We start from the raw sequence: 18,096 nt of genomic DNA on the forward strand, positions 1-18,096 counted from the left end.
GTTCACATGAGGACAACCTCTACCGGTGCAACCGTTGCGTAACTCGCGCTTAAACCGAGTCAGAGACGCGCTTCTATGCATGGTCCAGGAAGCGGGCAAAGACAAGGACAGGGGCAAGCTGAAATATATCTCGTATGATCAGTGTGTCAGAAAGCTTAGTTTGGATGCGAGCATACTGAATTGCTCTTGAGCTCCCAAACAATCAGCATTACCCCGCTATCTCATGGTGCTTTCGAAAAATACAGGCTGCTCTTGACTCTGAGCGAATACAACGCTTATACCCGGTCTATCTCTTATCATCTCATCTTATGTCCAACTCATCTAATCACTTGATCTCGAACCTCACCTCCCCCGCTTGACCGGGTCCGACTTCTTGTTCCTCCTTTTCCTCGTCGGCCGGATCATCATCGTCTGTCCCCGTCAAACTCGGCGGGATGACTTGCATCTGCACGCTAGGTGCCCCGTTCAACACCCTCAATTGTTCCTTGATCTGCCGCATGATCGCTTCGAGATCTTTCCTCGTGTTCATGTTCGGTATCCCAGGTGAAGTGAGCTGAGGCAAGAGGCTGAAACCGTCTTTCTCGAAATAGGCGTCATATGGGGTAGAAGGCAGTTGCGTGGGGACCTCGACCCCGGCGAGAATACTCGTCTCGTATGTCCAACAGCGGGAGACGGACGTCTGTCGATACCCACCTCCGCCCAGGACGAGCAGAGGCAGGTTGAACGATTTGATAAAGCTCACACATTCGCCATGAGCTTCGATAGACAGGTTGAAGCTCCCCAACCTGTCCCGGGCGAGACTGTCGGCCCCGCACTGCAGGACGATCGCGCTCGGTCGGAAGCACGTGATGACCGGGTCCATGACGTCCCTGAACAGCCGGATGTACGAGTCGTCGTCGATCCCGTCTTGAAGGGGCACGTTGAGGGAGAAATATTTGCCCTCGTTCAGACCCGTCTCGACGACGGCTCCGGTTCCGGGAAAGAAGCTGTTGCCGTACTTGTGGAACGAGACGGTCAAGACCCGGTTGGACCGGTAGAATGCTTCCTGGACGCCGTCCCCGTGATGAATATCAATGTCGATGTAGAGTACTCGGGGATGTACCCTGCAGCGCGATACCTCTGGTCAGCCTGTACACCCCTTTCTTTGCAGCCACGATGACAGTTTCCATAAACCCACCTGAGTAGCTCCAAGATCGCCAGCACGATATCGTTCACATAACAAAAACCGCTCGCCTCGGTCTTTTTCGCATGATGTAACCCTCCACTCCAATTGAGCGCGATATCCGCGCTCCCTATAGCCAACTTCCTTGCCGCAGCCAAGCTCGCCCCGGCGTATTGCTGGCAGAATTGAAACAGGCCGGTGAACGCTGGACAGTCGTCATCCCCTATCCGATGGGTGTTGATATACGTAGGATCGTCTGTACCCAGATTGAGGGATCGATTGTGCGCCATGTCCGCGCCGAGCGAAGAGGGAGTTACCCTGAACGAACTATCCAGGTCAGCTGTCTCGCTTGTCGCATACAAGTTGCCTTTGTCTAGCTCCGGTACCCCCACTCACCGTGAGAGATAGTCCACGTAATCCGAACTGTGAAAGCGCTCGATTTCCTCTTCTGTCGCCTTTCTCGGCGCATGTACCTGCATATAATTGTGCAGGCCGTACCCGAGCACGAGCTCGTTGGTCAGGGTAAGCCTGTAGGCTTTCATCGGATGGTAGCTCTGTGATGCAATGTCGTACAAACATGAAGAGGAGTCAGGTCGGTCCAATCGGAGGATAGAGAAGAGAGTGGATGGGGTGGGACATACCCCGAAATGATATAACCCGACATCCTTTGGGTGAAAGTACGCTACCGTCCGCCCGTTATGTTCCTGGCCCCCATTGCACGGTACAGTTCAAGATGACCCACCCATGGATAAGCCCTACGCTCGTCCTTCTAAGGACCACTTCGGATCAAGGCGACAGCATGAGACGACTTACGATCTGTCTCCCATCTTCAGGTTCGTGCAACCTTCCTGATCGGCGATCGTAGAAGAACGGAGCGTCGGCAAAGGTAGGCGGGGAGAGTTGACGCATCGTCGATCTTGAGGAGCAGGGTAGGCAAGAATGCTAGCGTGATCTCACCATCGTGAGATTCGATGGGTTACGGTGTATGTCGAGGTGATTGATGTTCAAGATGCAAGATGTTATGTGATTGCAGAATTCTGAGTTTCTGAAAGATGAGTGAGACCCGAATGGATATGGTCTTTCGAATCGCTTTCGGTGGTGACCGACCGCCTGAGCCCGGGATTGTATGGATCACGTGAAAAGTAAATCAAAGTCTGCGGAGATCAGCTTCCGAGGTCGAGGAAAAAGCCACCGATCATGATCACCTGGACGTCGAGATCGAGGTCGCACTCGCACTCGAAACCGGAAAGATCATGATCGTATAGGCCAGAAGTCCGAGCGAACAGCTCAGAGATCGTCAATATCGAGGAGAGTACGGAACGACGCTCTCGAGCTGGCGTTTCAGAGGGCTCTTCCCAAGGAGAGGCATTAGCTGTACTCAGGTACTCATAGTACTAACCGGGTCGAGGCGCCTTCTGCTCTGTGACGCAAGTGGCTCGGCCGCAGCGCAGATCGCGATTTGATGTGCGACGTGACTCTACTCGCTCTGCGCCGACCTGGCACAAGCTGGATCAGCGGCCTGCCAGGTTGCAGATGGTGTATAGGAGGTATCCGACTCGCCGACTGCATTTCAACCTCTATACAAGAGGGCAGGAGGCTGAAGTGATACGTACGAAGACAAGTCCCGTGCATGTCTGGCGTTGAAGCACGCGCCCCGGCCATGGCGTTTCTAGGTCCATTTCCGCCGAGGGCAAGCCGTAGGTGCAGGAGACCTCGTCGTCTGTCCTCTTCGACCTCTGGCCTCTTCAAGTTATACACAGCTGCTACAGTGAGCGTGAGCAAATGATCAATCGACCATATGCCTAGCATGCCTAGACATAGACAGATCGACCACGTCCTCCTTTGAGCGCTGAGCCTAAACTGCTCGGTCCCATCCGAAGCTCACGTAATTCTGATCAGAGAGCGAGATTTGGACTGGCCGGGCTGGAATCATCAACAAACGCTACGGGCTAGTAGCTAAGTAGCTAGTAGCCAGCGGTCAGGCAGCAATCAGGGCATAGCGCATAGCAGAGCCAACACAATCTCCTACCTCTGCTTGTGAACAGCGAGGCCGAAGGATCAAGACGAGGGCCATAACGACACGGTATACATTCCATCGACTGCGGTGGAAGCGCTAGTACCCGGGTATCTCGTTCGACGAGATCGAACCGATACTCTGATCAAGTTTTCCCGAATACAACCCTGGCCATCCATCCGAACCGGAGCAAGCGGGCTCTCGAGAGTGGCCAAGAGGAACAATGTCGAACCGGCTCCCTGTTTACAACCGTCGGCACCTCGACCCAGCGCACTACTCCCCGCTCGATCCGAGCTTCATCTCGCCGACTCAGGTGCCCCCACCACAGGAAGAGCAGGATGGATTCCCCTTACCTTCCTTCTTGCCCACTTTGAACCTGCCTCAAGATCATCAAGAACACGGACAGTCCGGTGCAGGAAGGGGAACAGGAATGGGACCGTCAGCAAACGGGAACGGAGGGATCAGTCCCGGTTCAGTGGAACTGGAGAGCGGGAGGACGACCCCGACGATGGCCCGGAGGGGATTGGGGGATCGACGAACCAACTCATTCGAGACCATGTCCAAGGGACTACCACTGGATTTCCTCGCCGCTTACCCGTTCCCAGCATTCGTCATGTTGCTGCCTATTCCCCTCGGTGAAGGTGGGGAACAAGAACGTACGGGTTCCGGAACGAACTCGTTGGCGGATATACAGTTTACGAGGAACGCATGGTTGGGCTCGGCTTCGTCCTTGATCTCCGAAACGTCTTCGAACACGCTGCTTCCTGCCGCTGTTCCTTCTTCGTCAGCCGCCTCTACTCCCACACAGGCACCGCTGCCTCGAGATAACAAGAGCCGGTTCGAACCCATATGGAGCAACTCGCGGTACAAGTCGTTGGCGAACGGGCGAGATTTTCTGGACCTGTTGGATACTAAGCAGATGGTCAGATTTGCCGATTGGACCAGCGGCGTGATGGAGTTCGAGAGGAGGGAGAGAGCCAGGTCGGGACGATCTAGGCGAAAATCAAGGTTGAGCTCGAGATCCAGGTCAAGGTCGAATGAAGACGAGGGTCTGTCAGGAAAGAAGGGTGTCGAGGACCTCGAAACAAAGAGACAGGATTCCGGATCAAAGCTGAGGGAAGCGTTTGAGCGTTACGACGTTACGGGTAAAACTACCCAAGCCAAGCACGTCCTTGGTGCGACACCGGCGGATCTAGATGCAGGAATCGACGAGCTCTCAAAGTTGGATCCTGGGTCTGACGAGGAGGATGCGGTCGACGACGAGGGAAACGACGAGGATGATTTACCGGGAGAGATCGACTTGCTGGACGGGATCCGGGAACACGTCGAACGGGATCGGGAGGCTAGTTCGATAACAAGATCGGACGACTCGGATCCCATCGAGGATGTCAAGGGTGATATAGCGTTGGATATCGTCCTTCGGGAGCCGTCCTCTGATGGTCAGATTCGACACATCGGATTCACCCTCACAAAGAGTCTCATGCCCACGAATCCCAGAAGCGAAATAGCCTCGCTCGTCGTCATTCAGGCGATACCTTTGTCTGGCTCGGTAGTTGTCGACGGCGAGATCGTTTCTTCCAGTGCCCTGCAGAAGCCCATGGCTACGAGATATGACAACACGAGCAGCACTACCACATTGCAGAATGCACATCGGTCATCGTTTCCCTTCTTCGCCCTGAACGACGACGATGATGGAGGAGATACGCCTCATGCTTCAGGTGTCAAGTGGAAACGAACGCAGTCGAGAGCGGCATCGAAAAATTGGAACGACCGTGATGTGGACGAGACGCCCGGTCCGGAACACGAGTACCTGCAGAGCGAGGTCTCGGGGCTGTTTCCTCCTGCCGAGCCCGTCATCTTGGGTATGCCCGATCTCGACCAGTTGACGTCCGGACCGAGGAAACCGTTTACGGACGCGACGAGCGTCGAGTACCTGTTGCAGAACACAGACTGGAGCAAAACCAGCTTGGGACCTCGGGAACAGTGGTCACAGAGTCTTCGCACAATGTTGAGTTTGGTGCAAGCCTTGCCTCTCCAGGCGACATTATGGTGGGGACCGGACCTTGTCCTCATCTACAACGAACATTATGCCAACATGTTGCAAGGTAAACACCCCAGTCTGTTCGGAATGGCCGGAGCGAAAGGTTACGCAGAGGTCTGGTCGGCTTTGGGCCCTGTGGCAAAGACAGTCATGTCGGGGGTGCCAGCTTCGAAGGACGATGACCTGTTCCTCTTCGAAACCAACGATCCTGAGACGCCGCTAGTGGAGTACTATCACAGCTGTGAGTCACACATTCGTGGAGAGTGCTTCCATTGACTGACGTTCCGCTCGCGATCTCTCTGCCTGTAAGGGTATTGGATTCCGATATTTGATACCGACTTCCGAAAGGGGACCGATAAGCACGATCCACGCAAGTTCCTGGGGCTTTACAACTTCACAAGGAATACGACGAAGAAGGTGATAGCGGAGCGAAGGTTACGAGCCATGCGCGAAGTCTCGGACAATCTGCAGGCGGCGAGAAACACAGAAGAGTATAATTCAGCCATTCTTTCTGCTCTTGGGGCGGAAGAAATCTCGAAAGATGTGCCTTTCGCCATGCTCTACCACGTCAGCCGCGATGGGGAAGAAGCCGAGATGTCCAAGGCGACCAGCATTACGGATGACGATCGATCAACCCAGAGCTCGAGGCAGGCGCAATGGAAATTGAAGCTAAAGCTAGGTGGATCTCTGGGCGTACCCAAAGGTCATCGGGCGGCGGCGGACGAAGTCCTGGTCAGCATAAAGAAGCCTGCTCACAAATTTGGCGGCCTTGATCCCGCGCGGACCAGCTCACCTACGCTTTCGATGATATCCAATCTGTCGGCCGGCGCCGAGGATGAGGAAGCCAAGTCGACCAAGGCTGAACATTGGCCCTTCAAGGAAGCGCTCCAGGGACGCAAGGCCGTGGTAGTAGAGGACGTATCAGAGCTGATCGAGGGATTCGAAGTGCGTAGCTGGGACGGTTTACCCCGGAAGGCCATCCTTTTGCCGATTTGCAACGATTCGAACGCAGAAATACCGAGCGGAGTCTTGATTCTTGGCCTGAATCTACGAAGGCCTCTTGACCAGAGCTATATTGAATGGCATCATCAACTCCGGCTCTCAGCTTACAGCGGGCTGTTACAAGTCAGATCCGTCGAAGCGGAGCTCCAGCGCGTCGAAGAGATGCGAATGATTGATGAGATCAAGAACTCCTGGATCAGCAACGTATCGCACGAGCTCAGATTACCGTTAACGTGAGTCGTGCGCGCTTTCCAAGGATGCGTCAATTTGTCGAATTCTTACGGATGCCATCATCACGCAGTCTGATCAGCGGTCCTGTGGAAGACTTGTTGACCGAGTGTCAGGGCAACACGCGCATCAAGAACCTCTTGACAATCACGAAACGGAACGTTGGTCGTCTTCGACGCCTGGTAGATCAGCTCATGGACTTTTCCAGAATCGAAGGAGGCCGTTATGCTATAGCATGTCGACCGATGCCTATCGGCAGCTTCACGAGGGATTTAGCCAACCTTTTCCGGGCTGCGATCGAGAGAAGCAAACTTCATTACATTGTCGATTGTGAAGAGGATAAATCCCGAACGTGTTGGATCGATCCCGGTCAGTACGGGGCGCTTGACTATCGAAAAAAATGTTACGTGGCTGAACATATCCTGCCCACCTCCTCAGATATGTACGAAAAGATTGCAATGAACCTCATCGGAAACGCGTTCAAGTACTGCCACAAAGGAGGTGTCACCGTGAGATTGCGGTACGAGGATCAGCATGTCGTCCTTCAAATATCGGATACCGGGGTCGGTATCCCCCGCAACCAAATGCATCGCATCGGTGAACGGTTCTTCAGGGTCAAAACGCATAGTCGCTCGCACGAGGGCACAGGGATAGGTCTCTCGTTGACAAAAGAATTGATCCGGCTGCTCGGAGGAAGTCTGGAACTAGAATCTTGGGTGGCGGAAGAACAGCCGGATGGCAGACATGGGTCACAATTCACGGTCAAGTTGCCTCTCGGGTTCTCACATCTGCCTGCATCGGCGATCGAAGAGGCTGTTACTCAAGAAGGCATCAACCGCAATCGGACGTTCGCCGAAGGAATGGTCGACGAGGCGCTTCAATGGAACCGAGATAGCGAATCGTCGCACGAGAACAGCAGCGATTCCGGCGCATCTACTCGTCAAACGCAGTCCGATCGTTCCGGTGCATCGCTCGACCCAAATACGCTTGTGAGTGTTCCGATCCCTTGTCTCTAGCCTGCTCGTACTGATCGAAGCAACACGACATTGTGCTGCTATAGTTCTTTGACAAAAACGATATCATCTTGGTCGTCGACGATTCAAAGGACCTTAGGGCATATTTGACCTCTTTATTGAAGCCATACGTCGGCCAGGTCGTAGAAGCCAGTGATGGAGAGATCGGTCTGGCCAAAGCTAGGCAGTACAGGCCTAGCTTGATCATTTCGGACATAAACATGCCAAATCTGGACGGGTTCGGGCTTTTACAGGGCATTAAGAACGATCCTTCCGAATTGCGGTGGACTCCGGTCATCTTGCTGACAGCTAGGGCAGGGGAAGGCGAGAGGGTTGAAGGCTTGTTGACTGGCGCGGAAGTAAGTGGTGCTAGTCTTTGCACAAGTGCCCACCACGCTTACATAGTCGCGGACGCTTCCAGGACTATATGACTAAACCATTCCAGTCGCGCGAACTGATTGCTCGGGTGTCCCTTCAAGTGCAACTCGGTAAGAGGCGCAGACTGTTAGAGGAAGCCTTTAGTACGCGTCTGGAAGAAGTAGAAAAAAGAAGGGAAGCGGCGGAACTCGAGAGGAAGCGACAGGAGCTGCTTATCGATGTCACTAGCCACGAGCTTCGAAACCCCACAAGCGCCATCATCCAATGCAGCCAAATGATAGGGGAGGACATTGCCGCGTTACGAGAGAGCGTTCAGCAAGCAATGGCAAGCGGGCAAGCGATCGCCGCAACCGAAGAGCTCGTGAAACAGCTGATTGCAACCGAAGAATTATGTCAAAATATCAACCAGTGCGGACAATCCCAGTCGCGTAGGTCGCCTTGACAGCGTCGATTCAGATGTCCAACTCACTTGTATCGATCCTCTCAGGTATCGCCGATGATGTCCTCGCTCTGGCCCGCATTAACCTCGACATGCTTCAATTCACCTACCAGTCGACCAACATCCGAACGCGGGCCAGAGAAGTTGTGACACCATTCGCCCTCGAAGCAAAGGCAAAGGGAATCGAGCTAGTTCTCGATTTGAACGATAGATCCTTGGATCTCGTCCCACACGTCATGACCGACCCCTATAGGCTGGGACAAACACTTATCAACTTGGTCTCCAACGGATTGAGGTACTCTGGAGATGGACCCATTAAACGAGTGTTGATCAATTTCGCCATGCGACCGGAACCTCCATCGTAAGCCCATGCTGACTTCATATTGTTCCGATCCCATCGTTGACGGACCTTGTCGTTCATAGAGACGGGACGTGCAAGCCCCCTGCTGTCGATTTCCCCGCCGAGATAGAAGAAGGTACACAACTATATCTTTACGTTAGCGTCACAGGTAAGTCGGGATTTCTTAACCTTGAGCCCGATGGAAGACTGACCTCTGCATCGATATTAAGATTCCGGACCTGGATTAGCCCAGGAGGACGTTCAGATATTGTTCAGACGGTTCTCGCAGGCTACAAATTATACGAACAAGGCCTTTGGTGGTGCGTCGCGATGATCAGCACTGGTTAAAAGGAGTGTTATTGATTTGGGCTGTGATTGCAGGCTCCGGTTTGGGCCTGTGGATTAGCAAAAGGATAACTGAGCAGATGGGCGGCCGGATCGAGGTGGACTCAGAATTTGGCAAGGGCTGCACATTCCGTTTCTTTGTTCGTGCCACGGCGTGCGAGCGGCCTCTGTCCCAACCGAAACCGGCGGAGGAGCAACAGGTCGACCGCGCCGTCACGCCCAAGTTTACGACGAAGGCCAAAGACCTGTCGCGGGCCACTCAACCTGGTTGTCGAGTCCTTGTCGTCGAAGGTGAGAAAATCGCAAGAGCTCGTGCCGAACTTTCTATGCTGACCCTTGCTTCGTGACGTGCCACTGTAGACAACAAGATCAATCAGACCATTCTCGTCAAGCAACTCAAGAAGCGTGGTGTCGTAGTCGAAGCCGTCGATCACGGTTTGGCAGCAGTGAACCGCCTGAGACAAGTTTGCAGCACATCCATCATGCCGGCTAGTGACAAGGACAAGCCCTTTGATGTGGTCCTTTGTGACCTCGAGATGCCGGTCATGGACGGTCTAACCGCGATCAAGCTGATTCGCTCGGAAGAAGCGGCTGGTCTCCTGAGACGATCTTTCGTCATTGCTTTGACAGGCAATGCTAGACAACAACAGGTAGGTCCATGCTCGGACAGGACGCAAGCCCAGCGAAATGACTGACGAAGCGTTTCGTCTTCGCGCAACTCAAGATTGACGACGCCTTGTTATGCGGCATGGACTCGGGTGAGTGTTTTATCAGCTCCGATCCTCTTGACATTACATACGTTGACGATTTTGCCTCTCGCAGTCTTGATCAAGCCCTACAAGATAGATGAGGTGATGACCAGGATTAACGATCGGGTAGCACAAGCTCGATCAGAAGGTCGATGAGGATCACGTAGACGACGAAGGGAGAGGTTTGGTACCTCTTGTACTTGTAACGTATGCATCGAGCCACTGATGGTTCACAATTGTATCTTGGGTTTATGTGACTGAGCATGCTGAGCACTAGTATGGCGATCGAAGTGCCTTGAACACTGGATGTTATGAAGGCGTATACGACAGCGCAGAACAACACGCGCAACACGGGCACCAAGGCTGACAGAGCAAGAAAACATGGGTTGTGACGCCGGAAAATAAGTTTCGAGGATCCGGGACGCGCGCGTCTCCTCTTAGCTGGCGGTATTATTGTTGAACTTCAAGAGGACGATTCCATTCTTTCTGTCGGACCATCTTCAACCGAGCCTCGGTCGAGGCCCCTGGTGAGGCCTGAAACTGTATTGCCGAGGCTTGACACGAGCTCAACCCGTTCTCAAGATCCTGCGGTCAATGTCTCTAAGGCTTCCAAGCTTTTACACGATATTGGACCGACGCGAAAAGTGGCTACATGGCTTGTTTCCAACGCATTCAGGCATCAGTCGGCTACTATTCATGCGATCTCAAAACACGGGTTCACATGGAATTGATCGGCCCGCCATACACCAAACTAGTCCCGCTGTCAGACCGGGTGCAGGAACTTTTTTTTTGTGGCATTCGTTGGCGAATAGAAATAAAACAACGCAGTGGACTTATAAGGTTGTGGACCCCTTTCCTCCAACGCATCAAGCGCGCCGCAGTTGTCTCACTGGCAGATTGCCCCTCGCACTGCGTGGTCGTCTGCGAGACCGCGCGCCCAACTTCCGCCTGTGTGAGCATAGTGTTCTTTCGCACTGACGCCAACACTATAAGAGCTTCCAGCGGGCATCATTGACGGTCGGCTGATCACCCGGTCTGGCTCAAACGTACGGTGATGCTGTTACTGCAGAGTCGCAAATCGTCACGACATTGCCATCTCCTCCTTGCATACCTGAGACCTGGGTCTTCCATACTCAGGCGACGTTATATACATTATTGCTGCGGGGGGAGGGGCAGGTAGGTATGCTACTCCGGCTGTCTCCAGGTATGTTGACATCGTGGTCGAGGGTGCAAAGATCTCTGCGACGATATCCACAGACGTGTTCATGTATGTATATCAGCGCCGTCGCGGATCGGTCCGACGATAGAGACTTCAATGACGGTGATGCGATGGTTCTATGGGAGCTGAATGCTTCCAAACGAGCATTATCTGTTGTTGATAGCTATATCTTACACCGATCTCTTCTGGTCCTGGGACGTACGACATACTGTAATTCAGCCTGATACGATAGCATGCATCACTGAAATCGTGGAAAGACGGATTCGGGCGCGTCTGTATCGAGACGCAAGTGTCAGCGAAAGCAAGTCGCCTTTGTTCGGGCTCTTTCGAGTCACACCCTGTGCAAGAGCTCCTCCCAAGATTGGCTGATTTATGGTGAAGATGATGTTGCCTTACTCTGGTCCGCGCGGAAACGAACGATCTGAAACGCAAACATGAGCGAAGAACCTGCGAGCTTACCCGTGAGATATCCGTTTGCGCGTTGATCACTACTGAGCACCTGTAGAACTCTTCGCTCAAGAAACAGGAAGAAGCCTATCTATGAGGGTCCTATGCAACACATTTTGTCTTGCGCTAGCGGACAACCGAACAGTAAGGGTTTGATAAACGGATGATCCAAGTGTTCAGATTTACTGGGATCGCGTGGTTTAGGTTTCGGCCGAACTATCGGCCGCTGTAGCATCACAGTCTCATGCGATGATCCATGGGACGTAGATCGTTTCTCTTCCAGATATTTGTTGTTCATACGCTCGGACCCATATGGTTCTTGGCGGTGTTTTAGGGTGGAGAAGCTAGAAGTTGAACTTTCCCGAGGGCCGGCGAGACGCGTCCTCCCACCCAGCCCAGCAGCAGCAGCCCGAACGCGCTCTCCCGACCTCGACTTTCCCAAACGAGCAACGGTCTGGGGCTGTCTGTACCCAGGTACTTGGCAGTATGTGTACCCAACTCTCGTTATCGTAATACCCGTGTACAACCAGACCAGACCCAGCCTAACCTCGTCAGCCAATACGAACCACCTCCCCGCCATGTCAGAACGAAGCACCTCTGTCCGACGTAGCGTCGCGCCCGTCTCCTCTTCTTCCAAAAAGGCAACCACCCCGGCCGCTGCCGATGGGGAGAACGCTGTTGCTGCTGCTGCTGCTCCTGCCACCACCGCTGTCCCCGAGACCATCGCCGAGGGAAACGACGAGGACGATGCGATGCAGGTAGATGATGCTGCCGCCACCAACGGACAAGCTGCAGACGAGCCCACCCCGGCCGAGAACACTAACGACAATAACGGCTCGGCTTCGGTCGCTGGGGAACAGGACGAGCTGGACGAGAACCCGAACGGGGTGACCAACAACGGTGATGGGAATGACGCTGACGCCGAGATCGAGATCACTGGGGACAACGGCAAGGGAGCTGCCGCTACTTCAGCATCGAACGGAGATGGGGCCGAGGAAGACGAGGACGAGGACGAGTCGAGCGGGTTGGATGAGGGAGAGTACGAGATCGAGGCCATCTTGGATAGCAAGAGGTTGACGGGCAAGGTGAGCTTGGGATCTCTCCGGCTTGGAAGATCCGGGGTCCAGATGGATTCTGCTTCTCGGAACTCTGCGGCGGCAGACTATCCATCTCGACAAGAGGACACGTTTGCGATTCGGTCGGACGAGAAGCGAGAATGCCGATAGCCCGGATCAGGCTCAAAGACGATGTGTGCGAAGCTTCTGACTGACTTTCCCCTCTTCTCGTGTCATACCACTCGTTCCACTCTCGATCACGTCTTTCCCTATCATCCGGCTTGAAACGCAACTCTACGGCTCTTAGGGCAAATTCGGGTTCGAGTGTAAGCCTGAACGCGTCCTTGGTACTGGTCAGGAATCGTAGAGGTGAAGGCTGATCTTCTACTCTGTGACCACACTTACAGATTTGGTATCTTGGGTCGGATATGGACCCGAGTTCAACGAATGGGTCACGGAGGACAACTTGTCAGTTCGACCGTGCCTTCTCTCCTATTTACAGCAGAAGCCGATCTGAAATCGTCTACTTTCGTCGTTCCCCCACAGCGGTTCTAGCGAGATGATCGACAACTACTGGACCAAGATGGGTGGTAAACCCGTCAAAGGCCAATCCAAACGTGGCGCTCAAACAACTACCGGCTCTAAACGTCGTCGGGCCGAAGACTCGCCCTCGAACAGCGGCGCTGGGCCCTCTAAACGCGGGAGGAGGAGCGCAGTACCCGCCATCACGGATCAAGAGGAGGACCCCGAGGCGGACGATCTGTCCGCGTTTGCCAGGGACCACAAGGATTCCATGGCTCCCTACGCGGATCACAAGAGCTGGGAGGATCAGATCAAGTCGATCGAGACGATCGAGAGGGGCGCCAACGACAAGCTGGTCGTCTACATGGTCATGTGAGTCGAGGTGCAGGCGAGATCTCAACGACGTGGGGGTCCACCACGGGTGAGGCTAGTCGTTGATCGCGTTTTGGCATTGCGTGTTTGTAGGAAGGGAGGCGAAAAGACCGCTCAAGACGCAGAGACATGCAACGTCCGATGTCCCCAGCGAGTGAGTGCGAGGTGGTCCGCCCCTCACGGACAACGGCTGACATCCCCCTCGACTGATAAAAAATAGATGCTCAAGTTTTACGAGCGACATCTCAAGTGGAGACAGACCAAATAAACTGGGACCGACGTGCTCAAGAACTTTCCCCGTGACAACCTTCGACTGCTCACCTTTTTCCTCAATTCCTCCTCGTTTCTGGCACTCGAAAAAAGGCCAAGCCAGAGCGTTACGGCCATATTCATATGCTATATATCCCGTCGATCCTCCTCTTAGAGTCGACGTGGACGGCAACATTATTCCGGGGCTCAGCTCGTGTTTCCGCGTTTTGTCCTTGTTTCTTGTTCTTTATCATTTCGAGCTTGTTCTTGTTGGATGTGAATATATTGAATAGCGCAAATCATCTTTTCGCAAGCTCGTTAGATGGTAAAGAATCGCGTGGCGTTCGCGTTGGGTCTGCAAGAAGGCGAGTATTGCCGCCAGGAGTCCTTCTAGCCGAGCTTTGGCGGGAACTTTACCGAATCCCAAGGGGTCATGTCCGCCAAACATTATAATTATGGCTCACGTCCATGTCCAATTCCCATACAACCTCTATGATTCGTTCTACAACTTGTGGTCAGATTGGGCATGGCTCGACCCTCAAAAGTTGACCTCTCTGAGGGCCTCTCAATCTATTGCCGTACCGAATGACGACCCGATCCCGAACGATCGGCGGGATTCACCGTGCAAGAGCGAGGCGAGTTCTTCATCTACCGCTTTCCGAGCGATGGATTCCATCTCCCTGGCAAACATGTTCAAGATTTTCTGAAAGGCCGGAAAGCGTCCAAGTGGTAACGTGAGCTCAAGGTAAGGGAAAATCAATAACGTTCGACGAACCTTGAGTTTCAGATCTAGCTTCATGATCTGTTCCCCTGTTCCCGTCACCCACCCTGCCCTTCCGCCTATCGACATGGACATTGACGATCCACCTGCACCTCCATGCAAGCTGGTCCCGCCCGAACCCATCTGGCTGCTCATCCCGCTGACCGTCCGGTTCTTGTTCATGGTTGAAGCAAACGTCGACGCCCTCGGACTGGAATTCCCGCTAGGACCGGGTGATCTCGCTGCTGAACGTACGTCCGAAAGGTTCGGGGTTGTCGCATGAGGGCCGAGGAGAGAGCCGATCTTGGTATATAATTGACGGATGACTTCGCAGAGCGAGATGACCGTCTGGAAATAATCCGGCGCGAAGGGCTGTGTTTGGGTCGACGACGTCCGAGGAACTGTTTAGTGAGGCGTTTGATCGAGAAGTGATGTCAACCAGGACGAATGAAGACATACCAGGTTGACGAAAACCAACGCCGTCTCGCCCGTCTCCTGTACCGCGCCAAAATCACTCGCAGACCCCGCTCTCCTGCTCGTCTTTTGTCCCCTGAATAGGTTCTTCTGTTTCCGGCCAACATCGTCATTGAGAATATATCATGTCAGTTTGGATGATTGTCTCGCTATGAAAGTGGATTGGACTGGACTGACCATCCCCTTCCCACCTCCACCTTCCGCCCATGCTTCCCATTCGTCCAAGATCTTGTTCCCCGTCCGTAACAAGTCTATGGCCGGGCTGATCTCGAACAACGGAGATAAGGATAGTCCGAGGATGAAGAGCTGTTTGCACCTGTAAAACCAGCAGACACCCGGATATAAAACCTTAGTTCGCGAGATTGACTAGGTCGGGCTGAACGCGGCCTGACCTTTGTTGAGATTTCAATTGACCGAGCGTGGTATCCAGGTGAGACTCGATGTCCGCTCTTGTCACTTGAATTGTATGGAACCAGAGTTCATTGCTAGTATCAATAAACGAACATATCAGAAATGCACTCTATATATTCGGCTTGATAGATCCAGAAGAGGGAAGTGACACAGAGCAGGATGGCATGGGATGAAGTGAAGACTGACCCGTCGTGAGCTCTCCGGAGGTACCACCATGATGCCGTCCGTTTGTCCTGATACCCGCGGCACAACCAGAGGTCATGTTGCTTCGTATCAGCCTGGTCCGAATACCCTCCGTCGTACTTCTCAAGCTACCCTGTACTCACCACTAAAGCCGCCAAGCTATCCGGCCCCGAGATCACGATCCCTTGACCCCCACCCGACCCTGACCCACTGGCCGAATCCCTTTTTCCCCTAACGCCTACACCCCCAGATTCTTTGTTCGGCGATGGATTGGGTGCATCATACAACGAATGCGTATCTGACTGGGAGTCCGTCGGGAAGGGGGAAGGCAGGGTCTCTCGATCTCGGTAGCTGTAGCTCGTCGGTGGGGTTCCTCGTGAGAATGTATTTAGGAATTGGCTCTGCTACAAGGTATGAGGATGATATAAGCTGAGGAGCACCAGAGAGCGACGTGCAACCTGATGTGGGACTCACTGACGACGTCTGCAAAGCGAATCAAGGAAGCAATCGAATTGTGGTCAGGTCGGCGGAATGCGAGCTCGCTGTGGATTGACTTGCGGCTTGAAGGCTTTACCTTTCGCCGTACTATAGGTCTACCGGTCATCTTGTTACCCTCATGTCGTGTGTAATCCAGGAATCTAGTGTGTAGTCGATCTCGAGTCTGGACTAGCCTGTCGACAAGTACCTATGGATGTACCAACACCACTACCTTACTTACTTACTTACTTAATTACTTACTTACTCTTGTGAGGTTAACCCTCCGCGAGTAGTCTCGGCTCAAAAGTGTGTGATTCATCATATTCGACCACCCTTGACCTCACTCTTCAGACAATCTCTAGCTATACCTTGTCGTGCTCCCGACCGCACAAGCTCTCGGCTCGTGACTCTACACTCGAACATGGACGTATCAAGTCTGAAAGTCACAGGTGAGTCGCATTCCTTATCGAATCTCGCCAACATAGTCTCGGCAAAAGATCTAACATGACCCTCGTCGGACATGCGTTGGTAGAACTCAAGGACGAGCTGAACAAGCGAGGTTTGTCGACTGCAGGATTGAAGCAGGAGGTAAGTAGACAACTATCAATGTCTAGATATTCTATCGCCAGTGGCACTCATATATCATGAATGTTCTCTGATCGCAGCTGGCAAATCGATTACAAGACGCCATAAACGATGAAATCCAACCAGACTCCGAACCAGCTCAAGCAGCACCTGCCGAATCTGAACCTATCGGAGACCCATCCAACTCTGCCAAGGGAGATCCTCGCAAGCAAAATACCCCTCCTGCAGTAAAGGAGGCGGAGGAGGACGATTCGGTTCCGATAGGCGACGCCGAGATGAAGGAACAGGTTTTAGGGGATACGGATGGGGATCTTGGGGATGCTATGAAAGAGGCTGAGCACGAGGGTAAACAAGAGAGGAAGGCGGAAGAAGCTCAAGATGTTGATGAGCAAAAAGACGAGGAAGGCATCACGGAACAGACGAACGTGGTGAACAGAGAGACACAATTACGAGGCGTCAAGGAGGTCGAGGCTGGGAACAAGCGAAAGCGGGACGATGGGGATGACAGCATGGAAGTCGAGGAGAATGCCAAGAAGGCACGGACGGGCGATACTGAGACGCAAGTGAATAGTCGGACGGAAGATGGTAAGTCGACGACGTCATGGGTACACCGCACCTTTCGTTGGTGATACTGATCCTCAGAGCTCTTCTTCGCCTCCTTGTTATTCTCAGAAGCTACAAGCGCACCCGAATCTGCTCCTGAACCTGCTTCCGAACCTGCACCTGTACCGGTTCGAGATCCGTTTGAAGACATTCCCAACCCCCTCCCTCACACCCAACACCCACCGACAAAAGCTATCTACATTGACAACCTTCGACGACCGCTCGATATGCCCGGCTTGAAGGATCTGTTGGAAGAAAACGGCGAACTGGACGATTCCGAGATTTCAGGTGGGGTTTGGGTCAGCGGGGTGAAGAGTCACGTTTATGCGGTAGTAAGTCGATCGGTTTGAGAGAAGACAAGGTCATGGAAACTCATCTGTCACTGTCTGCGATCTGATAGTTCAAGACGGTAGATGACGCAACGAAAGCCGGACTCACACTGCATCACCTCGATTTCCAGCCGATTGCCAAGACCAGGTTACACGTCGAGTTCGTCCCCTCGACCCTCGTATCCAGCCTGATTTCGCAGGAAGAAGCTGCCTGGAAAGATGGTCGAAAACAGATGAGCCTGGTCATCCAGACGGTTCCCCTGGGACAAGGGTATGATGGATCTAGCAGAAAGGTTACCGTGGTCCAAGCAAAGACTGGAGGGAATGTGCCGGGTAGGAGGGTACCCGGGTTGGCCCACGCTCCACCGCCACCGACGCCATTCAGAGCGAGACCGGGAGTCGCAGGGATCGGAGGGGCCGCAGTCGTGCCGGGCCGAACGACAGGAGCTGTTAATTCGATCCCTATCGGACAGGCTGCCAATACTGTGGTGAGCAAGGGAATGACATCAGCAGGACCAGCGAGGCAGGTGGCCGCGCCTGTCAAGCCGGAAAGGGAGACGAGGGGTTTCCTGAGGACGAGGACCCGCCCGGTGTTGTTCTACCGCGAGGCGCCCCGAAAATGATGACTAGGATCTATGGATGTTCTACGTAGGTTGTTTTGGGGGAAGCAGGTTTAAGCGAAACATGTATCAAATCGTA

The 18,096-nt window shown here is 53.5% G+C and overlaps 5 protein-coding genes across 5 annotated transcripts; 3 read left to right on the forward strand and 2 right to left on the reverse strand.

The window, feature by feature from the left end:
- Window positions 1-129: 129 nt before the first annotated feature.
- HD553DRAFT_295983 (histone deacetylase) lies at window positions 130-2,192 on the reverse strand. The gene is made up of 5 exons (XM_046178506.1): window positions 1,976-2,192; window positions 1,804-1,866; window positions 1,559-1,716; window positions 1,178-1,480; window positions 130-1,103 (listed from the first exon to the last, which is right to left on the reverse strand). The coding sequence occupies exons 1-5, from the start codon at window positions 2,069-2,071 to the stop codon at window positions 326-328; spliced, it is 1,398 nt and encodes a 465-aa protein (XP_046036455.1). The 5' UTR covers window positions 2,072-2,192; the 3' UTR covers window positions 130-325.
- Window positions 2,193-5,040: 2,848 nt separating this feature from the next.
- Window positions 5,041-9,867, forward strand: HD553DRAFT_272388 (uncharacterized protein; the record flags this gene model as incomplete). The annotated part of the gene is made up of 13 exons (XM_046177757.1): window positions 5,041-5,458; window positions 5,528-6,452; window positions 6,521-6,816; window positions 6,886-7,436; window positions 7,508-7,819; window positions 7,882-8,266; window positions 8,326-8,638; window positions 8,701-8,786; window positions 8,848-8,937; window positions 8,999-9,253; window positions 9,323-9,612; window positions 9,687-9,720; window positions 9,785-9,867. The coding sequence occupies 13 exons, from the start codon at window positions 5,041-5,043 to the stop codon at window positions 9,865-9,867; spliced, it is 4,038 nt and encodes a 1,345-aa protein (XP_046036456.1).
- A 2,013-nt stretch (window positions 9,868-11,880) lies between these two features.
- HD553DRAFT_311232 (uncharacterized protein) lies at window positions 11,881-14,005 on the forward strand. The gene is made up of 6 exons (XM_046179941.1): window positions 11,881-12,462; window positions 12,740-12,758; window positions 12,840-12,900; window positions 12,979-13,326; window positions 13,420-13,480; window positions 13,547-14,005. Exons 1-6 carry the CDS (start codon window positions 11,956-11,958, stop codon window positions 13,592-13,594), a joined length of 1,044 nt encoding a protein of 347 aa, XP_046036457.1. The 5' UTR covers window positions 11,881-11,955; the 3' UTR covers window positions 13,595-14,005.
- On the reverse strand, window positions 14,005-16,120 carry HD553DRAFT_28756 (uncharacterized protein). The gene is made up of 9 exons (XM_046178284.1): window positions 15,978-16,120; window positions 15,878-15,886; window positions 15,547-15,804; window positions 15,407-15,453; window positions 15,202-15,294; window positions 14,987-15,125; window positions 14,795-14,899; window positions 14,351-14,707; window positions 14,005-14,278 (listed from the first exon to the last, which is right to left on the reverse strand). The coding sequence occupies exons 1-9, from the start codon at window positions 16,005-16,007 to the stop codon at window positions 14,141-14,143; spliced, it is 1,176 nt and encodes a 391-aa protein (XP_046036458.1). The 5' UTR covers window positions 16,008-16,120; the 3' UTR covers window positions 14,005-14,140.
- A 2-nt stretch (window positions 16,121-16,122) lies between these two features.
- Window positions 16,123-18,088, forward strand: HD553DRAFT_28714 (uncharacterized protein). The gene is made up of 5 exons (XM_046178278.1): window positions 16,123-16,329; window positions 16,413-16,468; window positions 16,546-17,050; window positions 17,138-17,400; window positions 17,469-18,088. Exons 1-5 carry the CDS (start codon window positions 16,302-16,304, stop codon window positions 18,018-18,020), a joined length of 1,404 nt encoding a protein of 467 aa, XP_046036459.1. The 5' UTR covers window positions 16,123-16,301; the 3' UTR covers window positions 18,021-18,088.
- Window positions 18,089-18,096: the final 8 nt, after the last annotated feature.

This window comes from Filobasidium floriforme (assembly GCF_021052385.1).
Source record: "Filobasidium floriforme strain CBS 6241 chromosome Unknown HD553scaffold_11, whole genome shotgun sequence".
NCBI classification, from domain to species: domain Eukaryota; kingdom Fungi; phylum Basidiomycota; class Tremellomycetes; order Filobasidiales; family Filobasidiaceae; genus Filobasidium; species Filobasidium floriforme.